Source organism: Oratosquilla oratoria, chromosome 28 (genome assembly GCF_046742065.1).
Source record: "Oratosquilla oratoria isolate Oo_2021 chromosome 28, ASM4674206v1, whole genome shotgun sequence".
Classification (NCBI taxonomy): Eukaryota; Metazoa; Arthropoda; class Malacostraca; order Stomatopoda; family Squillidae; genus Oratosquilla; species Oratosquilla oratoria.
This window is the reverse complement of record NC_134804.1, coordinates 45,255,545-45,282,260: the sequence shown is the minus strand read 5'-3', so window position 1 is coordinate 45,282,260 and position 26,716 is coordinate 45,255,545. Positions and strand designations below refer to the sequence as shown.

Here is a 26,716-nt window from a genome sequence, read left to right as displayed (position 1 = left end):
CGGTTTCTCGCCGCATCTAAATGCGGTCCGCCTCCGGACACGGCGGTCGACGGATAGTTCGTTACTCGTCTCATCTCGATTAACCCCTTTCCTACCTGGGGGTCCTTTTTCTCAAGGATTATCAAAAATCCTTCATATTACACTTACAGAAACTGGTTTTAGGAGAGACGAAGAGATAGAAAGATGAAGATGAGGACATGGAAGAGACCTGATGAGATGAAAGTGAGAAGACACAGGAGGAGGAGGAGGAGGAGGAGGAGGAAGGAGGAGGAGGAGGAAGAAGAGGAGGAGGAGAAAGAGGAGGAGGGTTAGAGGATCCATTTGAAGGTGCCGGCCATGGCCCTTGTCGTACTTCCCGTCTGGTAAGGTGTCTGGCTCCCCGTGTTTGTCTGTTTTTCTGTGTCTGTATACCAGACATACGAGAGACTGTGGTTGCATTATGTACGTGTGACTGCTGGCTGTGCTGCGCTGTTCCAGGCTTCCGATCTATGTCTTGGGATGAGGTTCTGGGAGCTTCTTCGGAATGACGGGTGTGACTACACATCCACTCCCACCATCTCCCTCGCACCATCGCGTTGATTTTGATGTCCATAAACGGTTCGAGAGTGTGTATGTGTGTGTGTGTGTGTGGGTGTGTATTACGTATGTACGTGTCTGTGGTAGACGTTGGGGATATGGTGTATCCATCTTTGTCCTTCGCAGACTCTTTCTGGGAGTCGGTTCCCGTCCCATGAGGAACTACTGCCTACAGCTGCCTTATCTCCTCATCGTGGTCCGCTTTGTCTTCTGCCATTCATGGGTCGTTTATTCATTCATTCTTTTCTTCATTCACGCGGGCCGCTCCCTCCTCCTCGCCTCCGTGGTGTCTCCCCCCCCCTCTCTCTCTCTCTCTCTCTCTCTCTCTCTCTCTCTCTCTCTCTCTCTCTCTCTCTCTCTCTCTCTCTCTCTCAGCTCTCTCTCTCTCTCTCTCTCTCTCTCTCTCTCTCTCTCTCTCTCTCTCTCTCTCTCTCTCTCTCTCTCTCTCTCTCTCTCTCTCTCTTTCTCAGCCTCTCTCTCAGCCTCTCTCTCAGCCTCTCTCTCTGCAAACTCTCTCTTCTTTGAGCACCAGCATGGGAGCCGAAGCGTGACGAGTTTGTTCTGGTTTGTACCTGATTCAAGCTTGCACACACACACACACACACACACACACACACACACACACACACACACACACACACACACACACACACACACACACACACACACACACACACACACACACACACACACACACACACACACACACACACACACACACACACACACACACACACACACACACACACACACACACACACACACACACACACAATATCATCTGGCGGGATGTGTGTCGCACGTTCACAGCAGAAACTGGCTCCTTTGTCACTTCATAGAGTCCCAGAACTCGTATCCCCCAGACTTCTAATTTGCGTCTAAAAGAAATGAACACCATTTTGATTTGAAAGAAAAGGGACAACAGCTCCATATCTATCAAGGCACGGACTTCCCCGCCCGCTGAAACTTTTGATGATATTCAACTATATTTGACGCCTTGGTGCTACAGACTTCATGGGTATTTTGCATAAATAAATATCTCTGTGACGAAAAGTCTAGAGGTATTGAGGGTTTGGGTCCATCTAGAATAGGTAGCGTGCAACAACATTGTAACTGGTTTAGTGGAGATTGTATCAAAAGTATGAAAATGATTGAAGAAGAAATCCGAGTAGACGTAGCCAGAACTGTCACGAAACGGGGTTGTTTGGAGGATGAGGCATTCCATAAAATAAAAACTGGGTAATAAGACGCAGGTAAGAAGAGTTTTATTACTGTCATTACCAACTCGATAAGGGCATACTCTTGTCAGAAATATCACAAGGTAATCCCTTCTTGTTGTTCTTTCGTCAACGAACCACGCACACAGAATCCTGCTCGCAAAACCGGGAACGTAGTGTTTACGTAACCGAGTGGTTGAATATTTTAGCGCAGACACGTCGCCATACCTCTCCTGTTTTGTAGAGCCGTGTGTTTACACGTGCCTCCAACCTCCACAGCCAGACAGTCGTAGAACTGGACTGGACATCTCGGCAGACGACCTCGGGTCCACGATCCTTCGTGTTGTCTGAGGCATATCCGATGTCTTTTCTCTGCCAGGACTTTTTTCTTGCGATGGAGGGCTGTGTTGGCAAGGTGGTTGAGTGGGAGCGAAGTGGCTTATCCCCTCCACCCCTCCTCCGCCCCTCCTCCTTCACCCACCGCCGCCGCCGCCGCCGCCGACCGATCTGTCTGCGACCTTTGACCTGTGGATCACCTCGCTTGGTGACTGATCTGCTTCCTTCTGCCGCTGCCGTCGTCTTCGTCTCAGTCTCCGTCCTCCTCCTCCTCCTCCTCCTCCTCCTCCTCCTCCTCCTCCTCCACCTCCACCTCATTCTGCTTTATGAATCATTCACGATATACGCGCTTTGGGTATATCGACAGATAGTTCAATATTACTTTCAAACCGATAACAGTTTACCGAAATAAACGGAGTTAGTATTTCGCACGGGACTTGCGCTCTGTCTTTACTCGCCGCTTGATGATTTCATTCAACTGCGTGGCACTCCTTGATATATCTTGGCGGGAAAGATGACGTCATTTGAACATCCGTTCCACTCGTGACGTCATGTCGACAGGTTTTCTTATGGTCGTTGCCCACCACCGCCACAATTAAATGTCGGAGATGATGTGTGTGATGACGGAAATTGCGTGTAGCGATTAAGGCCCCAATTCCTTGGATTAGCGAAAGATAAATCATTCAAGAGAATTTCTGAGTAATTTTCGAGGAAAAAAAAACGATAAAGAATAAGTTTGAACATCTTGAAGTAACGCTAGTCTAAAAGGATGTCGTGTGTTGATCTATGAATAAGGTCGTTTGATTATCATTCTCAGTTTCATAGCTCCACTTGAATTTTATTTTCTACTCTCGAATGCTCTGAATGTGGAGGTCTTACGATACTTGCATCAAACGACCAAATACAAGGCCACACACCAGGATTTGTGAGTACTGGGTATTTTGAACTCGCTTTCTCGTCCTTCTACTCAAAAAATATTCTGAGCAGATGGGTTTTGCATCTGCACACTGTTAAAGAAGTAGCGGATGTTGCTAACCCCCTCCCCCTCCCCCCTCTGCCCTCTCATCTCTCCCCCTCTCCCCCTCCCCCCTGCCATCGCATTGTCTTTCCTCACAGTGGCGGAAGGCAGTGTATGTGTGTATAATGTAGTATAGTGCAGTATAGTGTAGTGTAGTATAGTATAAGAACATAAGAATGAAGGAGACTGCAAGAGACCATAAGACGTACACTAGGGGAGTTCCATGCCCTCGTAAAACAATCATTATAGTAAAGTATGATATAGTATAGTATTGGTATCAGTCACTCTGGATTCCTTTCTCTACGTCCTCATATCTGAATAGAATTACCAGACGTTAGCCATAATAAAATGTACAGCACAGGGAGTGGGGTGAAGTCAAATTTCCCCTAATGAAATGTAGGAAGTGTATGGCTGTTGGAAGGTAAAGGAATGAATATTCGTTTGGGTAATTTTACATTTGAACTAATGAACTCTTTAAAGAGTGATTAATTTTTCCTTTGAACTGAATTAAATCGCCCAAATCAAGAGTAAATAATATACAGAACGATGAAAACATGGATTACGCGCCCGAGGGCAAGTCTAGTTGCCTCGTTTGAATCGAATTGCTGTGAGGTCGTAACTGTAAAAACAAAAAACAAATGATTGAATTCACGGACAGGATAATCGAGATGGTTTAGGTCCTCGAATATTAGGAACAAAATTTGCCAGACGTCAACCGAAGTTGATTACGTAAGACGACGACGACGACAACAAGAAACACGAACGTGTTTATCCCAAATAGGATTTAACCTTTCAAAACAACTCTCCCTCCCCAGCCCACATCCACCCGCTAAACCCCATCTTAACCAGATCACCTGGTGTTAGTTAAAATATATATATTTACAGGTCTGTGGTTTTTGGGGAGAATATGTTAACTCGGCAAGAATGGACGAACCCATCACATACTCGGGGAGTGGGCGAGGTTCAGGCGGGAATAGAATTGCCAACACATAGACACAACTTGACGTGGGAATCACGTCCTGGAGTTTCATGAGAGGGATGGGACTGCAAGCACGTCGACGCAGGGGCCACGTGGAAGGACGTGATCACGTGACAAAAGATCTGGGTTGGTTTGGTTGTCCGGTAACTAAATAATAAAAGGGAAAGTAAGATTCGCCGCTTGACATTTCTCCGTTGCGCTACCTTCCCCCCACCCCCCACCCCCACCCCCCTACGAGACAAGGACGGCCACACGTGCTTACATACACATACAAACGTACACACAGACGCGCGCGCGCGCGCATACACACACACACACACACACACACACACACACACACACACACACACACACACACACACACACACACACACACACACACACACTCGCACACATACTTTTGAAAGGAATGAAAAGAAGAGCATTAATTTGGCGAGGTCAGGAAACTGGAAAATAAAAAATCTGCTGGCGCCTGTGTGTGTGTGTGTGTGTGTGTGTGTGTGTGTGTGTGTGTGTGTGTGTGTGTGTGTGTGTGTGTGTGTGTGTAGTGACGTCACTTAGGGCAAACTCGTAAGGGTGATTGAAAGCGCGATAGAACCAATGTTTCTGTGTAAGCGTTGGACGCTGTGTATTGCGGACAAGAATTTAGATGCTTAGACTCTGTGAAACAAAAGTGGAAACGGGAAAGGAGAAGAAAGAAGGACAGAAGAGGGTTGGTAAGTAAACGAATCGGCAGAAAGGAACACGAATTTGCCGAGTGTGTGGGCATGCAAAAGAAGGAATAGAGAATTCAAAGGTGGATGGTAAGAGATAGATAGGAAGACCGAGAACTAGGTGGTGTGATAGTGTAAGAGACGGGTTGGAGAAGAAGTCGGTGAGCTGGAAGAGGCGTAAAGGTAGGTGGGGGAAATACAGAAGAAACCAACAGAAGAAATATGAAACGTCAAAGACCAGACCTCTGGGGGAAACAAATTCCATGAAATACCTCCAATCTTCACCCACAGCATCTATGACATCACACCACAACTCCACACCTCCACACCTCCACACTTCCACACACACTTCCACACCTACCCACATCATACCAAACTTACCTCATCCTTCGCACTCACAGTCTTCGTCACCATATCCAGGAACACAACAGCAGCACGTAAAGGAAGAGCCCGCATTTTTCCCTCTCTTGCGTTGCCCTCCTAGAAATGGTGTTAGTTAGTCATAGGCGGGAAACGCGTTCTTAGAATGCTGCAATAGAGGCATAGTACTGCATTGAACTTTGACCCAGATGAAACTCGTTTATTTTCCCAGTTATTTATTTCTATTTTTTTCTCCTGGTGCTTTCAGACGGCGCTCCATGTGGCCGTGTGCGCGGGGAATGTGGGTCTGGCTCGCCACCTGATTGTTTGCGGCGCCTCTCCCGTGGCGCGGGACCATCGAGGTAACACTCCCCTGCACTCCGCTTGCGTCCTCGGTGACGACTCCCTCGTGGACCAGCTGACGCAGCCGGTCCTCGTTGCCGAGGTCATGCATGCGAGACTTCGCTACGCCCCCGCCCATACGGCGGGTCTCCTGGCAGCCGACCTCAGCAACTACGAAGGTGAGTACAGCAACTCGGGATTTTTGCACTGAAGGAGCTGGGAGAGAGATTCCCCGACTCCCATCTCCCGTAAGGGTTCTTAGTTGACCTTCAGTTCCACCCCACGCCCACCCCCACGCCCTACCCTACCACCCTGTCCTTGGGGGCTACGTCAGGTTTCCCCCAGCTTGTTATAACTGAAGCGGTCAACGTCACGCCCGCCCAAGAAAACCCCACGTATTGCGCCATGGCCACCTCCTTACCTCTGAATGCCATACCACCGTGCCCACTACCAACCACCACACAACCACGTATACCACTCCCTGTGTCCCTTTCCTGCCTTCTTCAAACCCTATTATTAATAGAGATTCCCCCCGTACCACCTTGCAACCCCAATACCTGACCGCCTTCTTCTTCTGACGCTTTGTTTACATACCTCCACACCGCCTCCCACTCTTGATACCTCTTGTACATCTCTCTCTCCTCTCGTCGGACTCTCCTCTCGCCGGAACCTTTTACCGCATTCCTATACCCATTACCGCCCTCTCTTTGTCCCTATCCACCTTACCAGGATCCTTACTGTCTTCTTTGTGATCCATTACCGCCCGAACGTAGGTTTCCACTAAGATCGATTGATATATATATATGTATATAAATAAAATGTATGTGTATGTATATAGGTGTGCACATGTGTATATATAATAATAGTAATAATAATAATAATAATAATAATAATAATGGTAAATATACACATACTGTACTACTCTGAACACACAGCATACTAGTCGTTACAAAAACTGGACTAAACCAGAACTGGTGCAACGTCCCAGTATATTGATATTTAGATGCGCGCATGTTCAGTTGAATTTAAAAGGCTTGTAAACACGTTTTTGTACCATGCACAGATAATTATTTAATCGTGTCTTGAAATATAATTTCCTTGCGATATTCATTTCACAGTATATGGTTGTTTAATGTGTAGAAAAGATATTAAGGAACCTCGAGATGATCGTTGTATTTGAATGTTGGAATTGATGTACTCAAGACATTAAGGGTTAATGTCCTTAACAGTGGCGTATGTTATGGATATTATTTGGGATTTATAAGAAGTACATTTGACACGCTGTGAGGCTTTAAATGTCACCCAAAAGATGATTGTTTGGGTCGGGACGAGACAGTTTCTGATCGATTCTGAAGTTAACTCGGTACGGCATGGCACCGTGGGTGAGGACGGGTGGGTGGGTGGTGGGGACGGTGGGAGAATTTCGGAGATCCCGTCATCCCACCCCGTCCCCCCACTCCCACCCACCCACCCATCCTCCCTCCCTACCTATCCTTCTCTCCCTCCCACCCACCCAAGGATTGGTAACGGGTCAGTTGTCGGCGGGCGAGGGTGAATTGGCAATAATAAAGTTGAACGCATCTTAGATAAGAATTTACATCTACTACGAGTGCCTTCGTGTTTGGAAACTCGTTTCCATTCAGAGACGAACGATGATGTTTTTTTTTTTTTTTTTTTTTTTTTTTTTTTTTTTTTTTTTTTTTTTTTTTTTTTTTTTTTTTTTTTTTTTTTGCGTCCTCCGCAAATCTCTCCTTGCTCTCAGGCGCTATACGGATAGAAGCACTGGTTTTAGGACTTTTTTTCCCCCCTCCTATTCAAATCCAGGCCAACAACAGGCAATTTTATTTATGCGAGGATGTCTTATAGAATAATGCGACATTGTTGCATGTCTCGTCTGCACGACGGCCGCTGGGCTTTCCCAGCCTGCGTGCACGACCCGACGTCGTGTAGTTAGTGCGCGGGTAACCGTTGATCCTAAATGCGCAGGCGCAGACCATCCCATGGCAGACAAGTGGGGATCCCCCACTCCCTTCTCTTTGCAACCGTGATAAGTTTTTAACCTCCGCGGCGTGGCAATCTTCCTTAAGGATTTTCTTTTTGGCCAAAGACAAAACCTTTCTTTTTCTGGTGAAGGGACGTTGGTATACTTTAGTGACTTTATTCCTGTAATTTTGCTCGGTGTAAGGAGAACACCAAGATGCTGAAGTGTGTGTGTTGTATGTTTATCCAAGCGCTCACTTGTGTATCTGCATCTGATCGTCTTACGATCTTTCGTCACGACATTGTTTGTTGCTAGATGCGAGTTAGGTGTGGTCATGCACTCACCACAGTTGCAAGGAAAAGATATACCCCATGCTAAAATGTCTATTACACTCGGTTGTTTGTACTAAGCTAAGTTTGGTGGTCCAAGACGCTCCTGTTTTCAAATCGTCTCGAATTTGTTCGTCTGACTATAGCTATCCGACGGTGACTACGATTTTTTTTTTTACTTTCTTTTCTTTTCCACTCAATCTTGGGCAAAAAATCTTTTGTTTTGTAATTCTCAAAAGTCACCGAATTATTTTTCCTTACCATTTTTCCTATTCCGTCATCATCATCATAAGCGAAGTTCCCCAATGGATGATGTCATAGAATGTCCTGATAATTCCCCCGACTAAACCGACCCCGTCCCTACCGGAGACGACTAGGAGCCACGGGTTTGAACTGAGTAGCCCTGCGGCATAGTCCCGCCCCTCTGGCATCAGAAGGGGCGTGGGCGTGGGCGTGGATGGAGTTGGGGGTAGATTGTCACAGAGATGAGCAGAATAGAATGGCGGAGTTGAGAATAGAGGTGGAATGAAATGAACTGATTGTAAGACCTCCCCGTCGTGTCGGACCCCTGGGAGCTTCGTTCTGTACTCATCTGGTCACCTGGCGTCGTTCACAGTAGCACTGCCAGGCGCCGATAACGGTGTATCAAAGGTGGGGCCGATGGGGGGGGGAAGGGGGAGGGGGGCTGGGAGAGGTTACCGCACAGGTGCTGGAGTGTGTACGACCGATACACATCATCACGTCCACATGTTGTCGTCGTCTCCTTCAGGTGTTTGCATATCGGGGTCTGTGTTTATTCGTTCGTTTTTTTGTTTTCCTTCAGTGTATTCTCCATTGCAACGGTTAATGTGTGAGTGACAGTTAACGCTTTGTCTTGTCACTTCCGTCACGGGTAGTTACTGTTACAGTCACGTTAAAAATGCACGAATAATCTGTTAAGCCTCCAGACTTGTGGCGAAGTGCGGATTGCTGGAGTCGCCTGGAATGTGCACGAAAGTGCCTCATGTTACTAACGATCCGTTATGATTAATGATATGAATGTGTGTGTGTGTGTGTGTGTGTGTGTATGTGTGTGTGTGTGTGTGTGTGTGTGTGTGTATGTGTGTGTGTGTGTGTGTGTGTGTGTGTGCGTGCGTGTGTGCGTGTCCTCTCTCCACTTATTAAGACAGCATCCCACGAAACTGTACGCGGATGTTTTTGCTCCCGGCTATGATGACTGCTGCATATATTCGGGCTACCCGACGATTTGGGAAGACCAACTTTCGGTCTTGGAAGAACCGGAAGGACGACAGGAGTCGAGGTTGTTGACGCCCATCCTTGGGGATTGGCGCCAATCCCTGGGTTTGTCCTCGGGAGAGCGGCGGTGATAAACGTCACTGACGTCAGCACAAGGAGAACAGTAACCGTTTTTGGTTTGTACATGCAAGAGAGGAAACGCTTGTTACGTAAGACATACACAGAGACGAGGAAATCCCCCTAAAGCAGAACCTACTGAAGAAGCAGCTACCGGTCTTCGAGGGAGAGTTTACAAGACTCGAAGAAATCCCCCTAAAGCAGAACCTACCGAAGGAGGAGGAGCTACCAGTCTTCAGAAGAGAGTCTACAAGACTCGAAGAAATCCCCCTAAAGCAGAACCTACCGATGAAGCAGCTACCAGTCTCCGGGGGAAAGTCTACAAGACTCGAAGAAATCCCCCTAAAGCAGAACCTACCGAAGAAGAAGGAGCTGCCAGTCTTCGGGGGAGAGTCTACAAGACCCGAAGAAATCTCCCAAAAGCAGAACCTACCGAAGGAGGAGGAGGAGCTGCCAGTCTTCGGGGGAGAGTCTGCAAGACTCGAAGAAATCTCCCAAAAGCAGAACCTACCGAAGAAGAAGAAGGAGCTGCCAGTCTTCGGGGGAGAGTCTACAAGACCCGAAGAAATCTCCCAAAAGCAGAACCTACCGAAGAAGGAGGAGGAGCTGCCAGTCTTCGGGGGAGAGTCTGCGAGACGTGGCAGTCGTTCGTGGTTATCTTGCAACAAGCTGTCGCCGTCATTTCAAGTAGTTCTCTTTGTTAAGAGTCGGGGTCACTGCCTCGTCGAGCAGCTACTCGGGTTTTCCAAACTCGGATCGGCCCGAAAGTCTGTGGGGACCGCTTTTACTCAACCACAACCACCTCCACCGCCTCCACCTCCTCCACCTTTACCCTCACCACCACTACTTCCTCCTCCTCCTCCTCCTCTCCTCTTCCATCATCATCATCATCAGTCACCACCATCCACCATCACCACCACCATCACCTCCACCAGTAGCAGCAGCAGCTTCTCCTCCTCCTCCCCCTCCTCCTTCTCTCCTCTTCCATCATCATCATCATTACCATCATCATCATCATCATCAGTCACCACCAACCACCATCACCATCACCTCCACCAGTAGCAGCAGCAGCTTCTCCTCCTCCTCTTCATCCTCCTCCTCCTTTGTGCCAGCCAAGAACGCGTTCGCAAACGTTTCTTGTGGTAGTTTGTGCCTTATAAGGCGTAGAAGACCCACGGGCTATGATGACACACTTACCAGATCTTGCTCTGGCTAATGCCGGCAGGTGATTTTATTCATCTCATGAGGTCGGACCCAACGGGATCTGGGTCGTTCGAGAGGACCCAAGGGAACCAGTAGTGAATTGGGGTGGACGGGGGGTGGGGGGAGGGGGAGGGAGGGAGGGGGTCTTGATAAACCTGCCCATGTGGAAACTCCTGTGCTCTCCTTCTTGTCTTGCCCTTGACCTCCTCCTCCCTCCTCCTCCTCCTCCTCCTCCTCCTCCTCCTCCTCCTCCTCCTCCTCCTCCTCCTCCTCCTCCTCCATGTTCTTCCTTGTTCTTTCTCCTCCACTCCGAGCGGACTTTTACCGCCTATGATTCGCCATCACCCCGTGACCGTGACGTCATATCGCAACGCTACGTGCACCCGGGATGCGAACGTTATTCTCTCTCTCCCTCTGTCTCTCCCTTTCACTTTCCCTCACTCTCTCTTCCACTCTCTCCACCTCTCCTCCTCTCTCTCCCTTTGTCTTCCTCTTTCTGTCTCTCTCCCTCCCTCTCCCAATCCCACTCCCTATCTCTCTCTCTCTCTCTCTCTCTCTCTCTCTCTCTCTCTCTCTCTCTCTCTCTCTCTCTCTCTCTCTCTCTCTCTCTCTCTCTCTCTCCCGTCTCTCTTCCTCTCCCTCCCTCTTTATCCCTCTCCCTCCCTCTCTCTTCCTCTCCCTCTCCCCCTTCCTCTCCCTTTCTCTCTTCCTCTCTCTCTCTCTCTCTCTCTTCTCTCTCTCTAGCTTTTGCTCTTCATCCCACTCCCTCTAGCTTTTGCTCTTCATCCCACTCCCTCTCTCTCTCTCTCTCTCTCTCTCTCTCTCTCTCTCTCTCTCTCTCTCTCTCTCTCTCTCTCTCTCTCTCTCTCCGTTCCCTTTGTTTGGTACAGTCACGGTCAAACATGCACACGCACGTCAGTGGTGGGGAGGGAGGTGGTGTGTGTTGGAAGCGGGAGAGGGGGACGGGGGGGGGCAGAGACAGCCTGGACCATTTCCAGGTAGAGTGCGATCGATGCCGGGGTTTCGTCGTGCGTGGAAAGTTTCCGTACAAGTGGCCGGCCCCTCCGTCTCGTCCCGTGGCCGGGAATGTCACGGGACGAGATGTGGACGGGCCCGTTTGCGCGTGTACGTTTTCGTTGGCCGATCGACTCATTGCGCGTGTCTGGACGCGAGTTTCACGCCGCGAAAGTGAGGTTGACTGTACACGTCTGGACTTTGGTGGGACGATGAGATACTGAAGACATAGTACAGAAGTGAAGTAAAGAAGACAGTAGGACGGAGGGAGAGTAAAATAACATCATTCTTTTTTCCTCTTCTTATTTATTATCTTATTATTATTATTATTATTATTATTATTATTATTATTATTATCATCATTATTTTCTTTTTGTGAGAGATGAGTCTCCTATCATAAAAGAACGCTAAGTGACTCTGGTCCGAAGGGGTGTCATTAAATCTCTAAAATAGCGACAGTATAAGCCTATTGTAGTCAGTGCTCCATACAGTGTACAAAAAATATGTATACATGCTGAGAGGGTAGTAAAGAAGTAGACAAAAGAATGTAATTAGTGATGCGCGCTGGCCGAGCGGGTTAGAGCGTCGCCACTTGCGTCGGAGGTCGAGGTGAAGGTAGATGCCGCAAGCGAGTTGGACCAAGGTCATGGTTCATTAAATTCCACGATACAAAGTCTTCTGTAAGGGGCACAGTCCTAGCCTTCTGATAAGAGGAGTTCGCGATGTTAAACCGAATCATCATCATCATCATCATCATCATCATCATCATCATCATCATGTACTGATAGAAAAATATATATTACTGAGTACAGAAACGTATCAATCCTACATTTTTATACACAAAGTCTGTGGAATCGTCGGGAGGAAGAACGAGAAGAGGCGTAGAAGTTGGGTTTTTCACAAGTTCAGCTTGGCAAATAAGAGTGATGGATGGATGGTAGTGAATAATTTGAGCCCATGAAACGCCAGCGTGAACAACACGCACACACACGCATACTGTACGTACATTGATAATGCACAAACGCCCGAATGTAGACGTACACACACACACACACACACACACACACACACACACACACACACACACACACACACACACACACACACACACACACACACACACACACACACACACACACACACACACACACACACAGTACATTGATAATATACAAACGCCCGAATGGGGTAGATGTACACACACGTATACACACACAAAATGTAATGAGCTATTGTGAGAATATATGAATAGTGAATTATTACCAAGGTTAATTTTTTCAAGTTCCGGTTTGTGTTGTCACAAGCTGAACTTATCCCTCTGTCTGTCTGTCTGTCGGGTGTGTTTACAGCTAACTGTGAAGTTTTCGTCTCGGATTTGATCATCCTCGTCTTAGAAGTAGTTCGAAAGATTCCCTCTCGATTGTCAAAGTGTGTACACACGCGTCTACCCCTGTAAAACAAAATAAATTTCGTGGCTTTCTAACACCTCTCCGTAATGGCGGGCAAATCAGAGGTGAGGTAGACCAGTGTCGCGTATATCATATGCTAGCACATAATCAATATGGCTCAGCCGATGACATTGATTCAATACTTCATTCACAACCACAGCTATTCAGTACAACTTTACCAAACCAACCCGGCGTGGTGACGTACAGAGGCTGTATCGTCCCTCATGGGGATAGAACGGTCCTGAAATGGATCACTAACTTTGAACTATATTAATCATATGCGTGCGAGCGTGCGTGCGTGCGCGCGTGCGTTAGCAAAGCCGCTTTGGTTTTTCCGAGTTAACTTTATCTTTATCGAAGGACAGTTCTTGTGGTGATTTAGCATTTGCACAGTTCTCGTTATTTTATTTCATTTTATTTTGGACGAAGAACTCTCCCAGTATCATTCCAGCTAATACCAGACGATTTGAGTCACCTAGGAGTGTCCCCCCCTTTGCTCAGGGGACGCAGGTTCCCGCTACATCAGCTACAAAACATTTTTGCGACGTTTGGCGCTTGGAGCGAGTTTAGTTAGAGTGCAAGAGGTGGAATGCAAGGAACGGGCTCTGCTAGGCGGGTGGAAATCCCCACAAGTTGTGGCCCAGTCCTCCTTCCTCCTCCTCCTCCTCCTTCTCGTCCTCCTCCTCCTCCTCCTTCCCTCCATCCCCTGCCCTCCCACCTCCACTCCCTCCATATGCCCACCTTCCGTGTCAGTCTTTCTTTCCTCTCTCCCTTCCATTTCCGGTTTTGTTGTACCAATTTTCACTGAGTCATCTCTACCGACTTCGGTTACATCGTTTTTACCTTGTTAATATTTTTTTTGTTATCTTGCTTGCTTGTCTTGTTCTCGTCACTCCTCTCTCTCTCTGTCTGTTTGTCTGTCTGTCTGTCTGTCTCACGCACACACACGCACGCACGCACACGCACACACACACACACACACACACACACACACACACACACACACACACACACACACACACACACACACACACACACACACACCTGTCCACCCAACTGCTCGAGTTTGACATTTACGTAACTGTAGCGCATTGGTTTCTCACTCGCTTCTGTAGCTACGTGGACTCGGGTTTGGTCTTATTGGTGAAAGCCATTCGTCCTGGCTACCATTACATTATGGGCAAAGGTGGTGGCGATACGCGTTTTGGCGTCAACTCCTTTGGTTCTTTGTCTTGGTTGCTTCCTTGTGTGCGTCCTCTGGTTCCCATGGCAACGGCGTAGGACATGACGCTCATCAGCGCACCTGGACATGTGTTACTCCATCCAAGAACAGGCGGTTTGATAACGCTGAAGGCGCGGACCACTGCTTGGAAGTGCCATCGATAGGTCGGGACCCCCTTGAGACTGGATTTTCCCCATCTTGTGGGATTCGAATTGCTTGTTCTCGACATGTTGATGTGGTGAGTAACGGCTCCACAGCGTAATGTTTACATACTCGCCCCTCCCCGCACACCTCACCCACGTGTCTGTTGGAAGATTCCATTGGTCTGTCGGGACACACCATCGTTGTGTACGTATTAACCCCCTCGATCGTCTGGCGTTCTTTAGCCATTTGCCAGCAGTCTCGAAGTGGTTACATCTCGTTTATGATTTAACTCGCGAAAAAACCTTTGCTGAACTGTAAGCAGTGTTCATAGGATAAACGATAGTTATTCATTGGGGTTCATGAAAAAGGTAATCTATAGCTCAACACGTTCCGTCATCAGGCACCGATAGACAGTTTCATGTAGTGCAAACACCTTTCCTGGAGAAACGCGTGGATAATCGCCATCATTCACAGGTGTTACAGGTGCTGTGGTCTTACAAGCAGGTGTTGGAAGCGTGTGGCTCTACAGAGGTCGTACATTAACGACACGAGTACGAGTCCATTGCGACCTCGTACATTTGCTCGTACCGTAGATGTTGTTCGATGTAGGTAGGGAGCTACATGCGTTGGTACATCTTTGTAGAAAACGCCAGGAACAGCTGTGGTCCTTTAGGATTGGATCCAGATAGTATTAGGCTCTTTCTGGAAGGTGTTCTGTGGGTGTGTCTGTGTGGGTGTTGGGGGGGAGGTTTGTTCGTGTGTGTGTTTTGTATACAGCAGTGTACCGGAAGGCAGAACTGATTCCCTGGCTACATTCCTATACGTACACTTAACCTTGGCACCGCCTGTCTGTCTGCCACAGCGACTAGTGCCGCCACCAGTGTCTGCCACGCTGTCTGGAAAGAACCTTCTCACGAGTCGAGCTTGCAATGGAATGCCAACCAGATCGATAGTGACGTCACAGCGTGCCAACAGGGGTGCCTGCCTGCGACGGGGACATCGGCGCCGCAGCGCTGGCCGGCGCTGGCCGGCCCTTGGCGCCGAGCCGTGACATGGCAGCCGCGGAAGATCTAGACTCTTCTGTCCATTCCAGATCGGAGGATAGCTTCTCTCGTATTTCTCGTCGTCCCTTGATCGTTCCATGGCACGGGCGGCCTGGCACGGGGTGGCACGGGGGTTCTGGAAGGTATGGGATGACTGAGAACGAAGAGTGAGGGAGGGAGGGAGGGAGGAAGGGAAGGGAGGACGCGGTCAAGTACACGTGGTCTGGTACATAACACCACTGCAGCGCATGCGCCCAGGTTGGGAATTTTGCGCGCATTCCAGCGTCGGGTTTTAGTTCTCTGTCGCGTAATAGTCTGCTTCGTCTTATGTTGTTATTGTTATTATATGTATGAATGTCAATGTAATTATAATTATGTTCATTATTATTTTGTTTTATTATCGTTACTGTTATTGTTTAGTAGTGGTAGTTGTTATAGTAGTAATAACATTATTGGTATTATTCGTTATATTGCTGTCTGATTTTACTATTAGACTATTACATTGTTTTATATATTTATTTTTGGTGATCTTTTCCTATTTCGTTTTTATATAATTTTACCTGTGGATTTCCCTCCCTTGCGGCCACAATGAACAGTCGATTACAACTCCTCCTCCCGTGAGAGGGAATCCCGACCATAATTTCCTGACGGGCGACCCCAGTTTTACACCTGGGGGGCACCGTCACATCATATATATATATATATATATATATATATATATATATATATATATATATATATATATATATATATATATAATATGTATATAATTATCAAGAGGTCTGTAGAAGAAAAATGGCAATACACACGCCCGCACATATATGTATTGTGTGTATATATACATGTACAGTATGTATATATATAATTATATGTATATATATATATATGTATTCGTATTTTTCTTAATTGTTATTACAGATTACGAAAGGTTAAAGGTGAAATGGCAAAAAACATCGTGTTTGAAAACTGTATTCATTTGTTTATTTGTGTATTTATTCATCTTGTTTATTCATTTTTGGCGGTGGGGCAAACACACTTTTAACATTTTCAGTAGGTCACTTTGTTCAGTATGTTCAGCTTTGTTCAATCAGTTCTTTGTTCAGTCAAGCGGCCAGGACGGCATCTCGATTGATAGACATGAGTTTTATATACATTGCGGTAGCCGATAGATGTCATTTAGATGTTAGACATCGCGTTAGATATCATTTCTACTCGTAGCAAAATTTGGCTCTCCAGTAGGCTGTCCTCTGCGTCAGGCGCATCTTGTAGGGTTTTATGGACTGCTGTTTAATTTAGTCGGTGTTGTAAAGATTGTAGGGTCTTATGGACTGCTGTTTTATTTGGTCGATATTTTAGAGATTGTAGAGACTTTAGTGGCACCCACACGGACCAGAGTCACGTGGTATTCTTTCAAGACTGGAGACTAATCCCAAGTGAAAGAAGATGGTCGATTTTGAAATTTTATTATCTCTTCCTCTACCATCTTTGTGACTTCATCTTTTTCGTGCAACAATGTCTTCAGTCGAAACCAACGCCTCAACCGTGGGGGTAAAAGTGGTGTAGGGTGGATTAGACAAGGAAGGGTCTTGTTCTAAGTGGAGGCTATCTCGCTTTAGTAACGGATGTCTCTGGTTTAAATCTGATCGAGTTAAATAGTGGCGGTTAGCTGGAAAAGGCCCGCGGAGATGCCGGAGATCGCCATGACGAAAGAGTTGTCGGACATGACCAAAGAACTGGTCTTTCCGTATCGCCTAAGTTTCTTTATTTATTCGTTTTTATTTCTAAAACCATTGTAAGTGAAAGAACAGACGCCAACACCGAAACGCAGAAATTGGTGAAGACTTAGAGATTTAGCGAGGTACACGAAACCCCGTATATAAGTGAAATGAAACATGTGATGCGTTTCTTTAATCAAAATGGTGGGAAAAGGTAACGCCATCATGTGAGCTTGGGTAGTGTGTGTAATATGTAGTAGAACGAGTACAACACCACTGCCTTTGAGACTCGACCAGCCGTCTGTTCCGTTTCCTGGTGACCTTGCAAAGGAGCAGTGTGGACGGATCTTTCAAGACATCGTCAAAGAAACAAAAAAATCTTAACCGAACACTGACGTCACAGTATTACCTTAGACGTAAAAACAAGAACACACTGCTTTCGATTTTTCCCCGTGTCGTCGTGACTGCTCCCTTGGGGAGTGGAAATTGTGGAGGGAAGGGGTGGACAATAGGAACGTCCAGGTTGCCAGTTGACATCGCAGCCGTTGGCTGGCCGCAAGGTCGGCGGGCTCGCTTCCAGAACGTGGGTCACGACCAGTATGCCATCAAGGTTGGCCGGGCGATGAGGAGGCGGAGTAGACGGGACGCGCAACCCGGGAAGGCAAAAACTGTAGGACTTTCCCATAGCAGTTGCCGTACTTGTAGGAGCCGTTAGATAATACATAAGTAAATAGAGAAAGAAAAATAATATTAACCGTTGATGGGGTAAGATCGTCTTTTACAGTCGGTCATTTTTCATAGATGTCGTGATCTGGTAACATGCATCAACAATAAGGTTTGATTATTAACTGTCAGAATGCTGTCTCCTTTAACTCTGCTTGTATATATAATGTACCCTTTGTATTATCTTGACTAAGATGGCCTTTTAAACGTTGAACACTTGTTATTATTATTATTTTGTGTGTGTGTGTGTGTGTGTGTGTGTGTGTGTGTGTGTGTGTGTGTGTGTGTGTGTGTGTGTGACACTTCTGGGTATAGTCGCACGCCCTGGTTCCTGTGTGTTTGTGTATGTATATGGCAGAGGTGTACACGCGTGGGGAGACCGAGATGGCATAGCTCAATTCGATGTATAAGTAAACGTTTGCTGGCGAGAACGTTTGCCGGCGGGAACGTTTGCCGGCGAGAACGTTTGCCGGCGAGAACGTTTGCTGGTGAGAACGTTTGTTGACGCTGTGTGAAAGGGCAGGGGAATCGTACGTTTATGCGTCAGCAAATAAACCTCTTGGGCAAAGAATTTGCTTATGGAAATCGACTTAGTCTCAACATATTCTCTCATGGGAACCTAGGATGTGTGAATGTGGTTTGTGTGCGTTCATGCCATAGAATGATGAAATAGACGCAACTGACGAAAGTTTGTGTGGAAGGAGGCATGAACCGAAATGAAGGAATTCTTGATTTCGGTGGATGGAGTACATGAAATACTTAATAAGAAGGAGGGGATAAATGACATCCTTAGGGAATAAAAAGAACGGATCTGCTGGAAGTAAAGGATATAGAAAAGACGAGAGAGGTCAAAGAAGAATTGTAGTGTTCAAGGACATTAATAAGAACCGTAATGAACACGGGATGTATAATATGGCTGTCGTGTTGTCGGGTGACTGACATGATGATAAGTTACAAACCTTTAAGTTAAGACTGCTTTAAGTGAAAACGAAAACCAGAGGTAAGGTGCCGCCCATGTGTATATAATCTGATTGAAAAACACGGAAGGAAAGAATTCAGATAAAATCCGAACAAAGACGGAGAAAGGGTAGATGAGATCAAAGAATGGATAGATGAGGTTTGATCTACTCAGGGAAAAGGTTGATAATGCATTAGAGGTGAAAGACAGACAATTAAATTCAAAGTTTGTTTTCTGGACTTATGTGTAAATTAATGTGAAGTAGCCTACGAAAGGGTTCTAAGATTTGAGTTGGTGTTGAGAGACAAGTGAAATGGTTCCATCCTCTTTCCCTCCCCGCCAGACTTCCACGGGAGATTCTCCCGTGTTGGTGACCATGCATGCATGTATGTATGCATGAACACACACACACACACACACACCACACACCACACACACACCACACACACACCACACATACACCACACACACACACACAAACACACACAACACACACAACACACACAACACACACACACACACACACACACACACACACACACACACACACACACACACACGCACGCACGCACACAACAGCATATCTAACCTACTGTAGGCGTGAGCAAGTGCCTAAGCATTTGTAATGACACACACTAGGTCCTTCGCACCCATTCCACGTCCCTGACAAAGCCCACAATCAACTGCGGCAGTCAGCTGCGGCACAAGGGACTACATACACCGCGGCCACCGCAGATATAGGCCGGCCGCATTTAGCCCGTCGCCGCATTTAGCCGCAGCCGCACCTGAAATAACGGGGGTGTGGGGTGTGGGGGGGAAAGTGCCGCGGCGAACCAGCGAGAGCCGCAGGTGCCAAATGGCGTTCGTTCTCGTTTGCTTCTTCTTCTTCTGGCCTTTGGGGATACGGTTTCAGAACTTGGCACCCGGGGCAGGACGTGTGTGTGTGTTTGTGTGTGTGTTGGTGGAGGAGAGGATGAGGATTCTCGATAGGTAGGACCTGCAGACATCTTGCTCTCAGGGGTAGAGGAACACCAGCTAGGTTCGTTTAGGGGTGCAAGAGGAGGGACCTGGTGCCTACGGGGGGGACCTGGGGGGGCCGGGGGGAGGGGGAAGGGGGGGAGATGGCCTTGGAAGAAGGCCAGCCCAGGCGTGGCGCCAATGTTCAATTCGCCTCACGGAGAACCGTCCCGAGACTCTGTACTAGACGTCCTCCTTCGCCACAGCGACGTCCTTTGGGGGAGGCTTTATGCTGGCTAATGGCGCCAGGGGATTTTATTCGTCCTAGCGAAGGGGTTTAGGGTCCTTGATATCGTACCTCTGGCAACGCGTATGAGAAATTGTGATGGTCGACATTATCGTGCAGAGCTTTTTTTTAGGCAATTTGACTCAACTGAACGTTGCTGAGCACAAATTTATTTGAAATATTTGTAAGTTTATATGTTCGGTATTGTGAATGTGTGTGTTGGCTATAACCCCCTTGGAAAAAGTTGGAAAAAAATTGTCAGGTTTGGTTGACTATTAATATAATGTGCACACGTACGCGCGCTCACACACACACACACACACACACACACACACACACACACACACACACACACACACACACACACACACACACACACACACACACACACACACACATACAGTATGTGTTTGTACATAATTACTCCAGCCCCCCTCCATGAACGGTGGGAGTTGTTAGGGTTAAAATGAGAATAGCAAACACGAGAAAAATAATGAAACTTCTTGACTATGATGGTATTCCCAATGTCATCAGCCAGAATAAAATTCATAATGTTACCGTAGCGAGGAAGTTAATTTGCCATTAATTCAAGGTGTTATTTGGAGAAAGTAAAGGCTATTTGCTATAGGTCAGAAGGCTTGGGGGCGTGGCTTCTGTCGACTCCGCCCCCTCTCACGGCTCTTCCCTCGAACGTGGCCACCTTATTTATCGTCATTTTAATTCAACTCCCACCGATCTATCAGATAAAAATAATGTCTCAAAAAGTTGGGTAAATATGACATGAAAGGTGAAATTATTTGAGACGAGATTATAATTCAACCACTCAAATAGCATTGGTGAAGAAAATTCCCTTTCCCCATCCGCGGCAAGGTAAACAGAGCATGAACGTTCACCATATCTAATGCTTTGGGTTTCGAGTTAACTTGTTCGTAATGACGTGAGGACGTGTTCGAGTCCCCATTAGCAACCTGTGTTATCCTCCTGGCGTAGCCTTGTCATCTAAGAGGAGGACGGCAGTTTGGTAGATAGTAGTAAATGGGACAAAGATGTATTCTGCATTTGCAAGATAAAATAAATAGATTGATTCAATAATTAGATAAACACCAACAGTCCCATGTAGACTACAGGTGGTGATGGTGGTGGTGATGATGATGATGATGATGATGATGATGATGATGATGGGGGGGGGGCAGCAAGTGGGTCTATAGGCAACGAAACCCCCAATGCAGAGGGCGACATGTGGCATCTGCATCAAAAACCGTTGAAGGCGAGGCAGGGCATCAAGAGCGCGTGCTATGTCGATCAAGTTCTTCAGCTTGTGATGTACTTAGGATCCCTTTCCTCTGCTCAGGGAATTACCGTCTGTGGAATAAAAATAGGATAGAACATATGCAAAAGTGAGCTACAGTTAATTGAGATACACGTAATCTATTCTCTGCGTAGGGGACTGAAGATGTGTATTTATGTATAACCCCCAATGTCGCCTGATCTTTTTGTTTCCCCGAGGGTAAGTTGGTGGGCATCTATTACTCATTGCTCAGCTATTTTCCTCTAGTTTTCTGCTGTCTGACATCTATTTTCAGGGCTAATTAAAATGCAAATGTAATTCGGTTTTGCTCTTTTAGATAAGGCATTGGTTTTCATTGGATAGAGGGAGAGAAATTAATACAAACATGCGATAATGTTTGACCTTGTAATTCATCCGAGTCTATGTCAGGTTGCAAATTCCATGGACAGTTGCCATATAAACACAGCTCGATACTGGATCATTTATTTATTCATTTATTCGTTTATTTATAATTTGTGTCACCTCAATGGTGTTGTAGTGGTGGTTAAGGATGATGGTGATGGTGTGTTGGTGTGCTGTTGTTGGTTCTCGTGACTCACTCAGGACCGAAATAGACCAGTTGTCGCTGCGGACCACCTAATACCCCCTACCCCCTACTCTCCCCCCTACCCCCTACTCTCCCCCCTACCCTCCTTTCCCATCACCCTTAGGGGTGAGTGTCTTGTGGCTTTCTCTTTGTGAGTCGGTGTTCGAAGAATTTGTTGTAATGAGCTGATTTTTTTTAATCTTAATTTTTCATTTATTATTATTATTGTAAACATCATTATAGATATTGTTAGTATTATGCTTTGTTATTATTGGTATTATTAACTTCTTATGTCTTTATTAATGCATTATTGTTTTTAATTTATTTGTTCAATTTTCATTATTAGTTCATTTACTTGATTATTTATTTATCATTATTTTTTGCTTTGAAGTAGAAACCCTCCCTACCCCCCCAAAAAAAAAAAAGAAATATTTGACACTTGACTGAAATAGATGCTATGGGCCGTCTCCACTGCTTAATGGTTATGATGAAGGTCATAACGATACTCGTGACTGTGACGATTATTATTATTATTCAAACGACTCTTCACAGCTTCTTCATCATTCATCAGTATGCGTCATCACTTTTGACGTCATGATCCACCCAAGTGGACTGACTCCACTTGGAGAAGAAGCGAAAGGTGAAATAAGGATGTTGTTTAATGGGAGGGAGAGAGGAGGAGGAGGAGGGAGAGGAGGAGGAGGAGGAGGAGGGAGAGGAGGAGGAGGAGGGAGAGGAGGAGGAGGGAGAGGTGGAGGGGGAGAGAGGAGGAGGGAGAGAGGAGGAGGAGGAGGAGAGGAGGAGGAGGGAGAGGTGGAGGAGGGAGAGGAGGAGGAGGGAGAGGAGGAGGAGGAGGGAGAGGTGGAGGGGGAGAGAGGAGGAGGAGGAGGGAGAGGTGGAGGGGGAGAGAAGAGAGAGGAGAAGAGAGATGAAATGGAGGTGGCGGGTGAGGGTACGAGGTGGTTGGGTAGGAATGTGTACAATGTACTATGTACTACTCATTCCTATGCTACTCCAGGGCACTTTCATGCCTACCGTCTTTACACTTTCTCCTCCTCCTCCTCCTCCCCTCGTCTTCTCCTCCCCCTCCTCCTCCTCGTCTCCTCCTCCTCTTTCATATCCTCCTCCTCCTCCATCTTCTCTTCTACCTTCTTTTCGTCTACTTCTCTTCCACCTCCTCATCGTCTTCTCTACCTCATCCACCTCCACCTCCATCTCCTACTCCTCCATCTCTTCCACAACCTCTACCTCCTCCCTTCCTCCTCCTCCTCCTCCTCCTTCTGCTCCTCCTCCTTCTGCTCCTGGACTTCATTTCTCCCATTATTTTCCTCCCCATACTTTATCCCCCCTCCACTTAACTCTCACCCAGCTCTTTATTCCACCACTTCTTACCCTCCCTGTTCATCTCCCACCTCCTCCCCCCCGTCCTCCTCTCCCACCTCCTCCCCCCCGTCCTCCTCTCCCACCTCCTCCCCCCCGTCCTCCTCTCCCACCTCCTCCCCCCCGTCCTCCTCTCCCACCTCCCCCCGTCCTCCTCTCCCACCTCCCCCCCCCGTCCTCCTCTCCCACTTCCTTCCCCTCCACTCCACTCCTCCACTCCTCCACTCCACCACTTTCCACCTGGATCTGGTTTTCCCCTCAGTCCTCTTCCTATCACTCCTCTTCCTCCCCCCTCCTCCTCGCCCCACCACTCTTTCTTCGTCACTCTTCCGCCTCCACCACCACGCCTCCGTCTCCTCCACTTCCTCCTCTGAAACCTCCAGTGGCCCTTCTACCCTTCCTTTTACCAACATTTCTCTCTCTATCTCTCTCTCTCCGATCTTGAGAAACCGAAATAATCGCCACAGGTACTACACCACTCCCTCCACCATCTCCACCACAACCTCCACCAACTCCACCACGACCTCCACCAACTCCACCACGACCTTCACCAACTCCACCACGACCTCCACCACTATTTCGTCCTCGTCTCCACCAGTTTGAACCGCAGCAGCGGAGGGGGGGGGGATGGGGGGAGAGAGGGGGGAGGGGGGGAGAAGTGCTTGGTGGTGCCGTGGGACTGGCTCTTTCCAAATGTGGTAGCGCCACAGCGTGCCACCTCCTCGCCCCTCCCACCCCCTCCCTTCGCCACCATTCTCTCCCCCCATTCCACCCCCCCTCCCACCATACACGCCTAGCAACCTCTCCTAAAGCTTCCAACTAATCCTGATTCTTTCACGTAGTGATTTTGAGATCGTGTGGTCCATGAAGGTTGCAAGAGGTTGCATGGGTTGTCCAGGTCGTTAGTGATTCCCTTGTTGTTATTTAGTGTAGTTAGGGGTCTGTGGAATCGAGTGCCTTCTTCCCGAATAAAGTCCTCTGTGTCCAGCCAGAATAAAGAAAGACAAGTACATCGCACTGTGGAAGGAAGTTGACAATATCAAAGACTTGTTATTGTCCTGTCCTTCGTTCGTTTGTTTGCAGTAGAATAGGAATTCCACAGCGGTAGGGGAAGGCGTGATGGTGGGGGGGAGGTAGGAGGAAGAGGGAGAGAGGAAGAGGGTAGGAGGAGGGAGAGAGGGTAGGAGGAGGGAGAGGGAACGAGGAAGGGAGGGAGAGGGAACGAGGAAGGGAGGAAGAGGGAGCGAGGAAAGGAGAGGGGTAGGAGGAAGAGGGAGAGGAAAATAGGAGGAAGAGGGAGGGAGGAGGAAGGGGGGTAGGAGAGAGGAAGGGAGGAAGGTAGGAGGAAGAGGGAGTAAGGAAAGGAGGGGCTAGGAGAAATAGGGAGGAAGGAGGAAGAGGGAGAGGTTGGGGAAGGGAGTAGGAGGAAGAGGGAGGGAGGGAAGGAAGGAGGTAGGAGAAATAGGGAGGGAGGGAGGGAGGAGGAAGAGGGAGAGGTTGGGGAAGGGTAGGGTTAGAGGGGGATTCCCAAACCACGAGACTGGGCCTTGTGCCCGGTATGTGTGGTGGTGGTGGTGGTGGTAGTGGTGGCGACGGAGTGGTGGTGGAGATGTCCGAGATGGTGACTATAGTGCGGGTGGTGAAATTGGAGAAGGCTGATAACCGGTTTTGAGGCGAGACGGCGGTGGAGAAGATGGTGAAAAAGGTGGTGACGTCGACATGTGGTGGAGAATGTGGAGGAGGAATAGGGGGAGCGGTTTGAGCTCGTGGGAAATTCTCTTTTGCGGAGATGAGGGTGCTTGCAAACCATTTGTGAGCTGGGCTCGTCCGCCCACCCCCATCTCTCTCTTCTCTCTTTCCTCTCTCTCTCTTCTCTCTCTCTCTCTCTCTCTCTCTCTCTCTCTCTCTCTCTCTCTCACGGACCACGCACTAGTATGCTTACTTTCCCATGTCCCCTCTATGCATTTCGTCTTAGTATATATATATGTATATATAAGCTAACCCACCCCATGTAAAAGTACGCTGAAGAGGATCACAGTTAGTGATCGTAATATTCGTATCTTCAAATTTCTTTCTTTTCTCCGATAGTGGGATTTTCAGTCTATTGTACCAATCTGTTAGAACATTGTGTGTGTCTGTATATGACTGTGAAGATGTAATAAACACATGAAACAATGGGGACACCTTCATTCCTACAATTCTTTTCCCATCAGGACTATACATACACACACGCACACACACACACTCATCCCGTAAAATACAAGGTAAACACACACACACGTACACATACACACACACGTACACACACGCACACGTTCACACGCACACACACACACACGTACATACACACACACACACACACACACACACACACACACTCACACACACACACACAAGATACAACATACATTTGCGCCTATATTCGGCACAGGCAGAAACGAGCGCGCTTGAGACGTAATGTCACCCCCCACGCGGTGGTGAGATGTCCCGGTGAGGTCAAGTTAGGTGGCACAAAAAGAAAATATAAGAGGCGGGATGTCCCGGCTCTGACACGTTCTTGTAAGACCCGATTAGGTAAGAGCACACACGCGCGCGCACACACACACACACACACACACACACACACACACACACACACACACACACACACACACACACACACACACACACACACACACACACACACACACACACAGGTGGTTGAAAAATGTCTGGAGGGAGTGAGGGTCTCATCCTGCCAGTGGACGAGTTAAAGACAAGAATGTATAAGCAGTCTCGTAAAAACGATTGATCAAGTGGAAATATAGTCAAAAGGGGTCTCCTAAAGGACAGACGCATAATTATGATCATTGAAATTGAGAGAGAGAAAGAGTGAGAGTGAGTTTGAAATGCAGGTTAAAGTCTATAAACTACTTTTTTATGTGTGGATATATATATATATATATATATATATATATATATATATATATATATATATATATATATATATACTGTTGTATTCTACGAACTGAGGCAGTAATCATTCCACGGGAAATCGGAGAAATACTTTGTGTGTGTGTGTGTGTGTGTGTGTGTGTGTGTGTGTGTGTGTGTGAGAGAGAGAGAGAGAGAGAGAGAGAGAGAGAGAGAGAGTGTGAGTGCATGCATGTAGTCGTGTACGTGTCCATGCGTACATGCTTCTTCTTCTTGTGTGTTCCCTTGGGCGTCCCTGGTGTCAGGCGAAGTGCTCGGCTGCCCCAAGCACTGGCTGGGCTGGGCTGGGCATTCTTCGTCCCTGACGCCTCGGTGGCCGCGGATGCCAGGGTCCTTACCTGTTGGCTTGGCACCCGCCGTCCGGCCCTGGCACCCAAGAGTGCCAAATTAAGGAGAGGATGGCCCTCCTGTGGACCCTCAGGTGAACGTGCCGCGGCCTCTCTGGCCGACTCTTGACTGACTAGGCTAACTCTGCGCGCAGGATAAATGTGTGTGTGTGTGCTTGTATATGTGTGTGTGTGTGTATACATATATATATATATATATATATATATATATACACATTGTGTATG

The 26,716-nt window shown here is 47.5% G+C and overlaps 1 protein-coding gene across 1 annotated transcript in view; it reads left to right on the top strand.

Moving 5' to 3' along the window:
* LOC143040380 (NF-kappa-B inhibitor cactus-like) overlaps positions 1 to 26,716 on the top strand; it is a 55,845-nt gene that overhangs the window by 7,283 nt on the left and 21,846 nt on the right. The window contains exon 3 of the mRNA XM_076211379.1: positions 5,468 to 5,720. Within this exon, the coding sequence (XP_076067494.1) occupies positions 5,468 to 5,720 (253 nt within the window). The remainder of the gene's footprint in view (positions 1 to 5,467; positions 5,721 to 26,716) is intronic.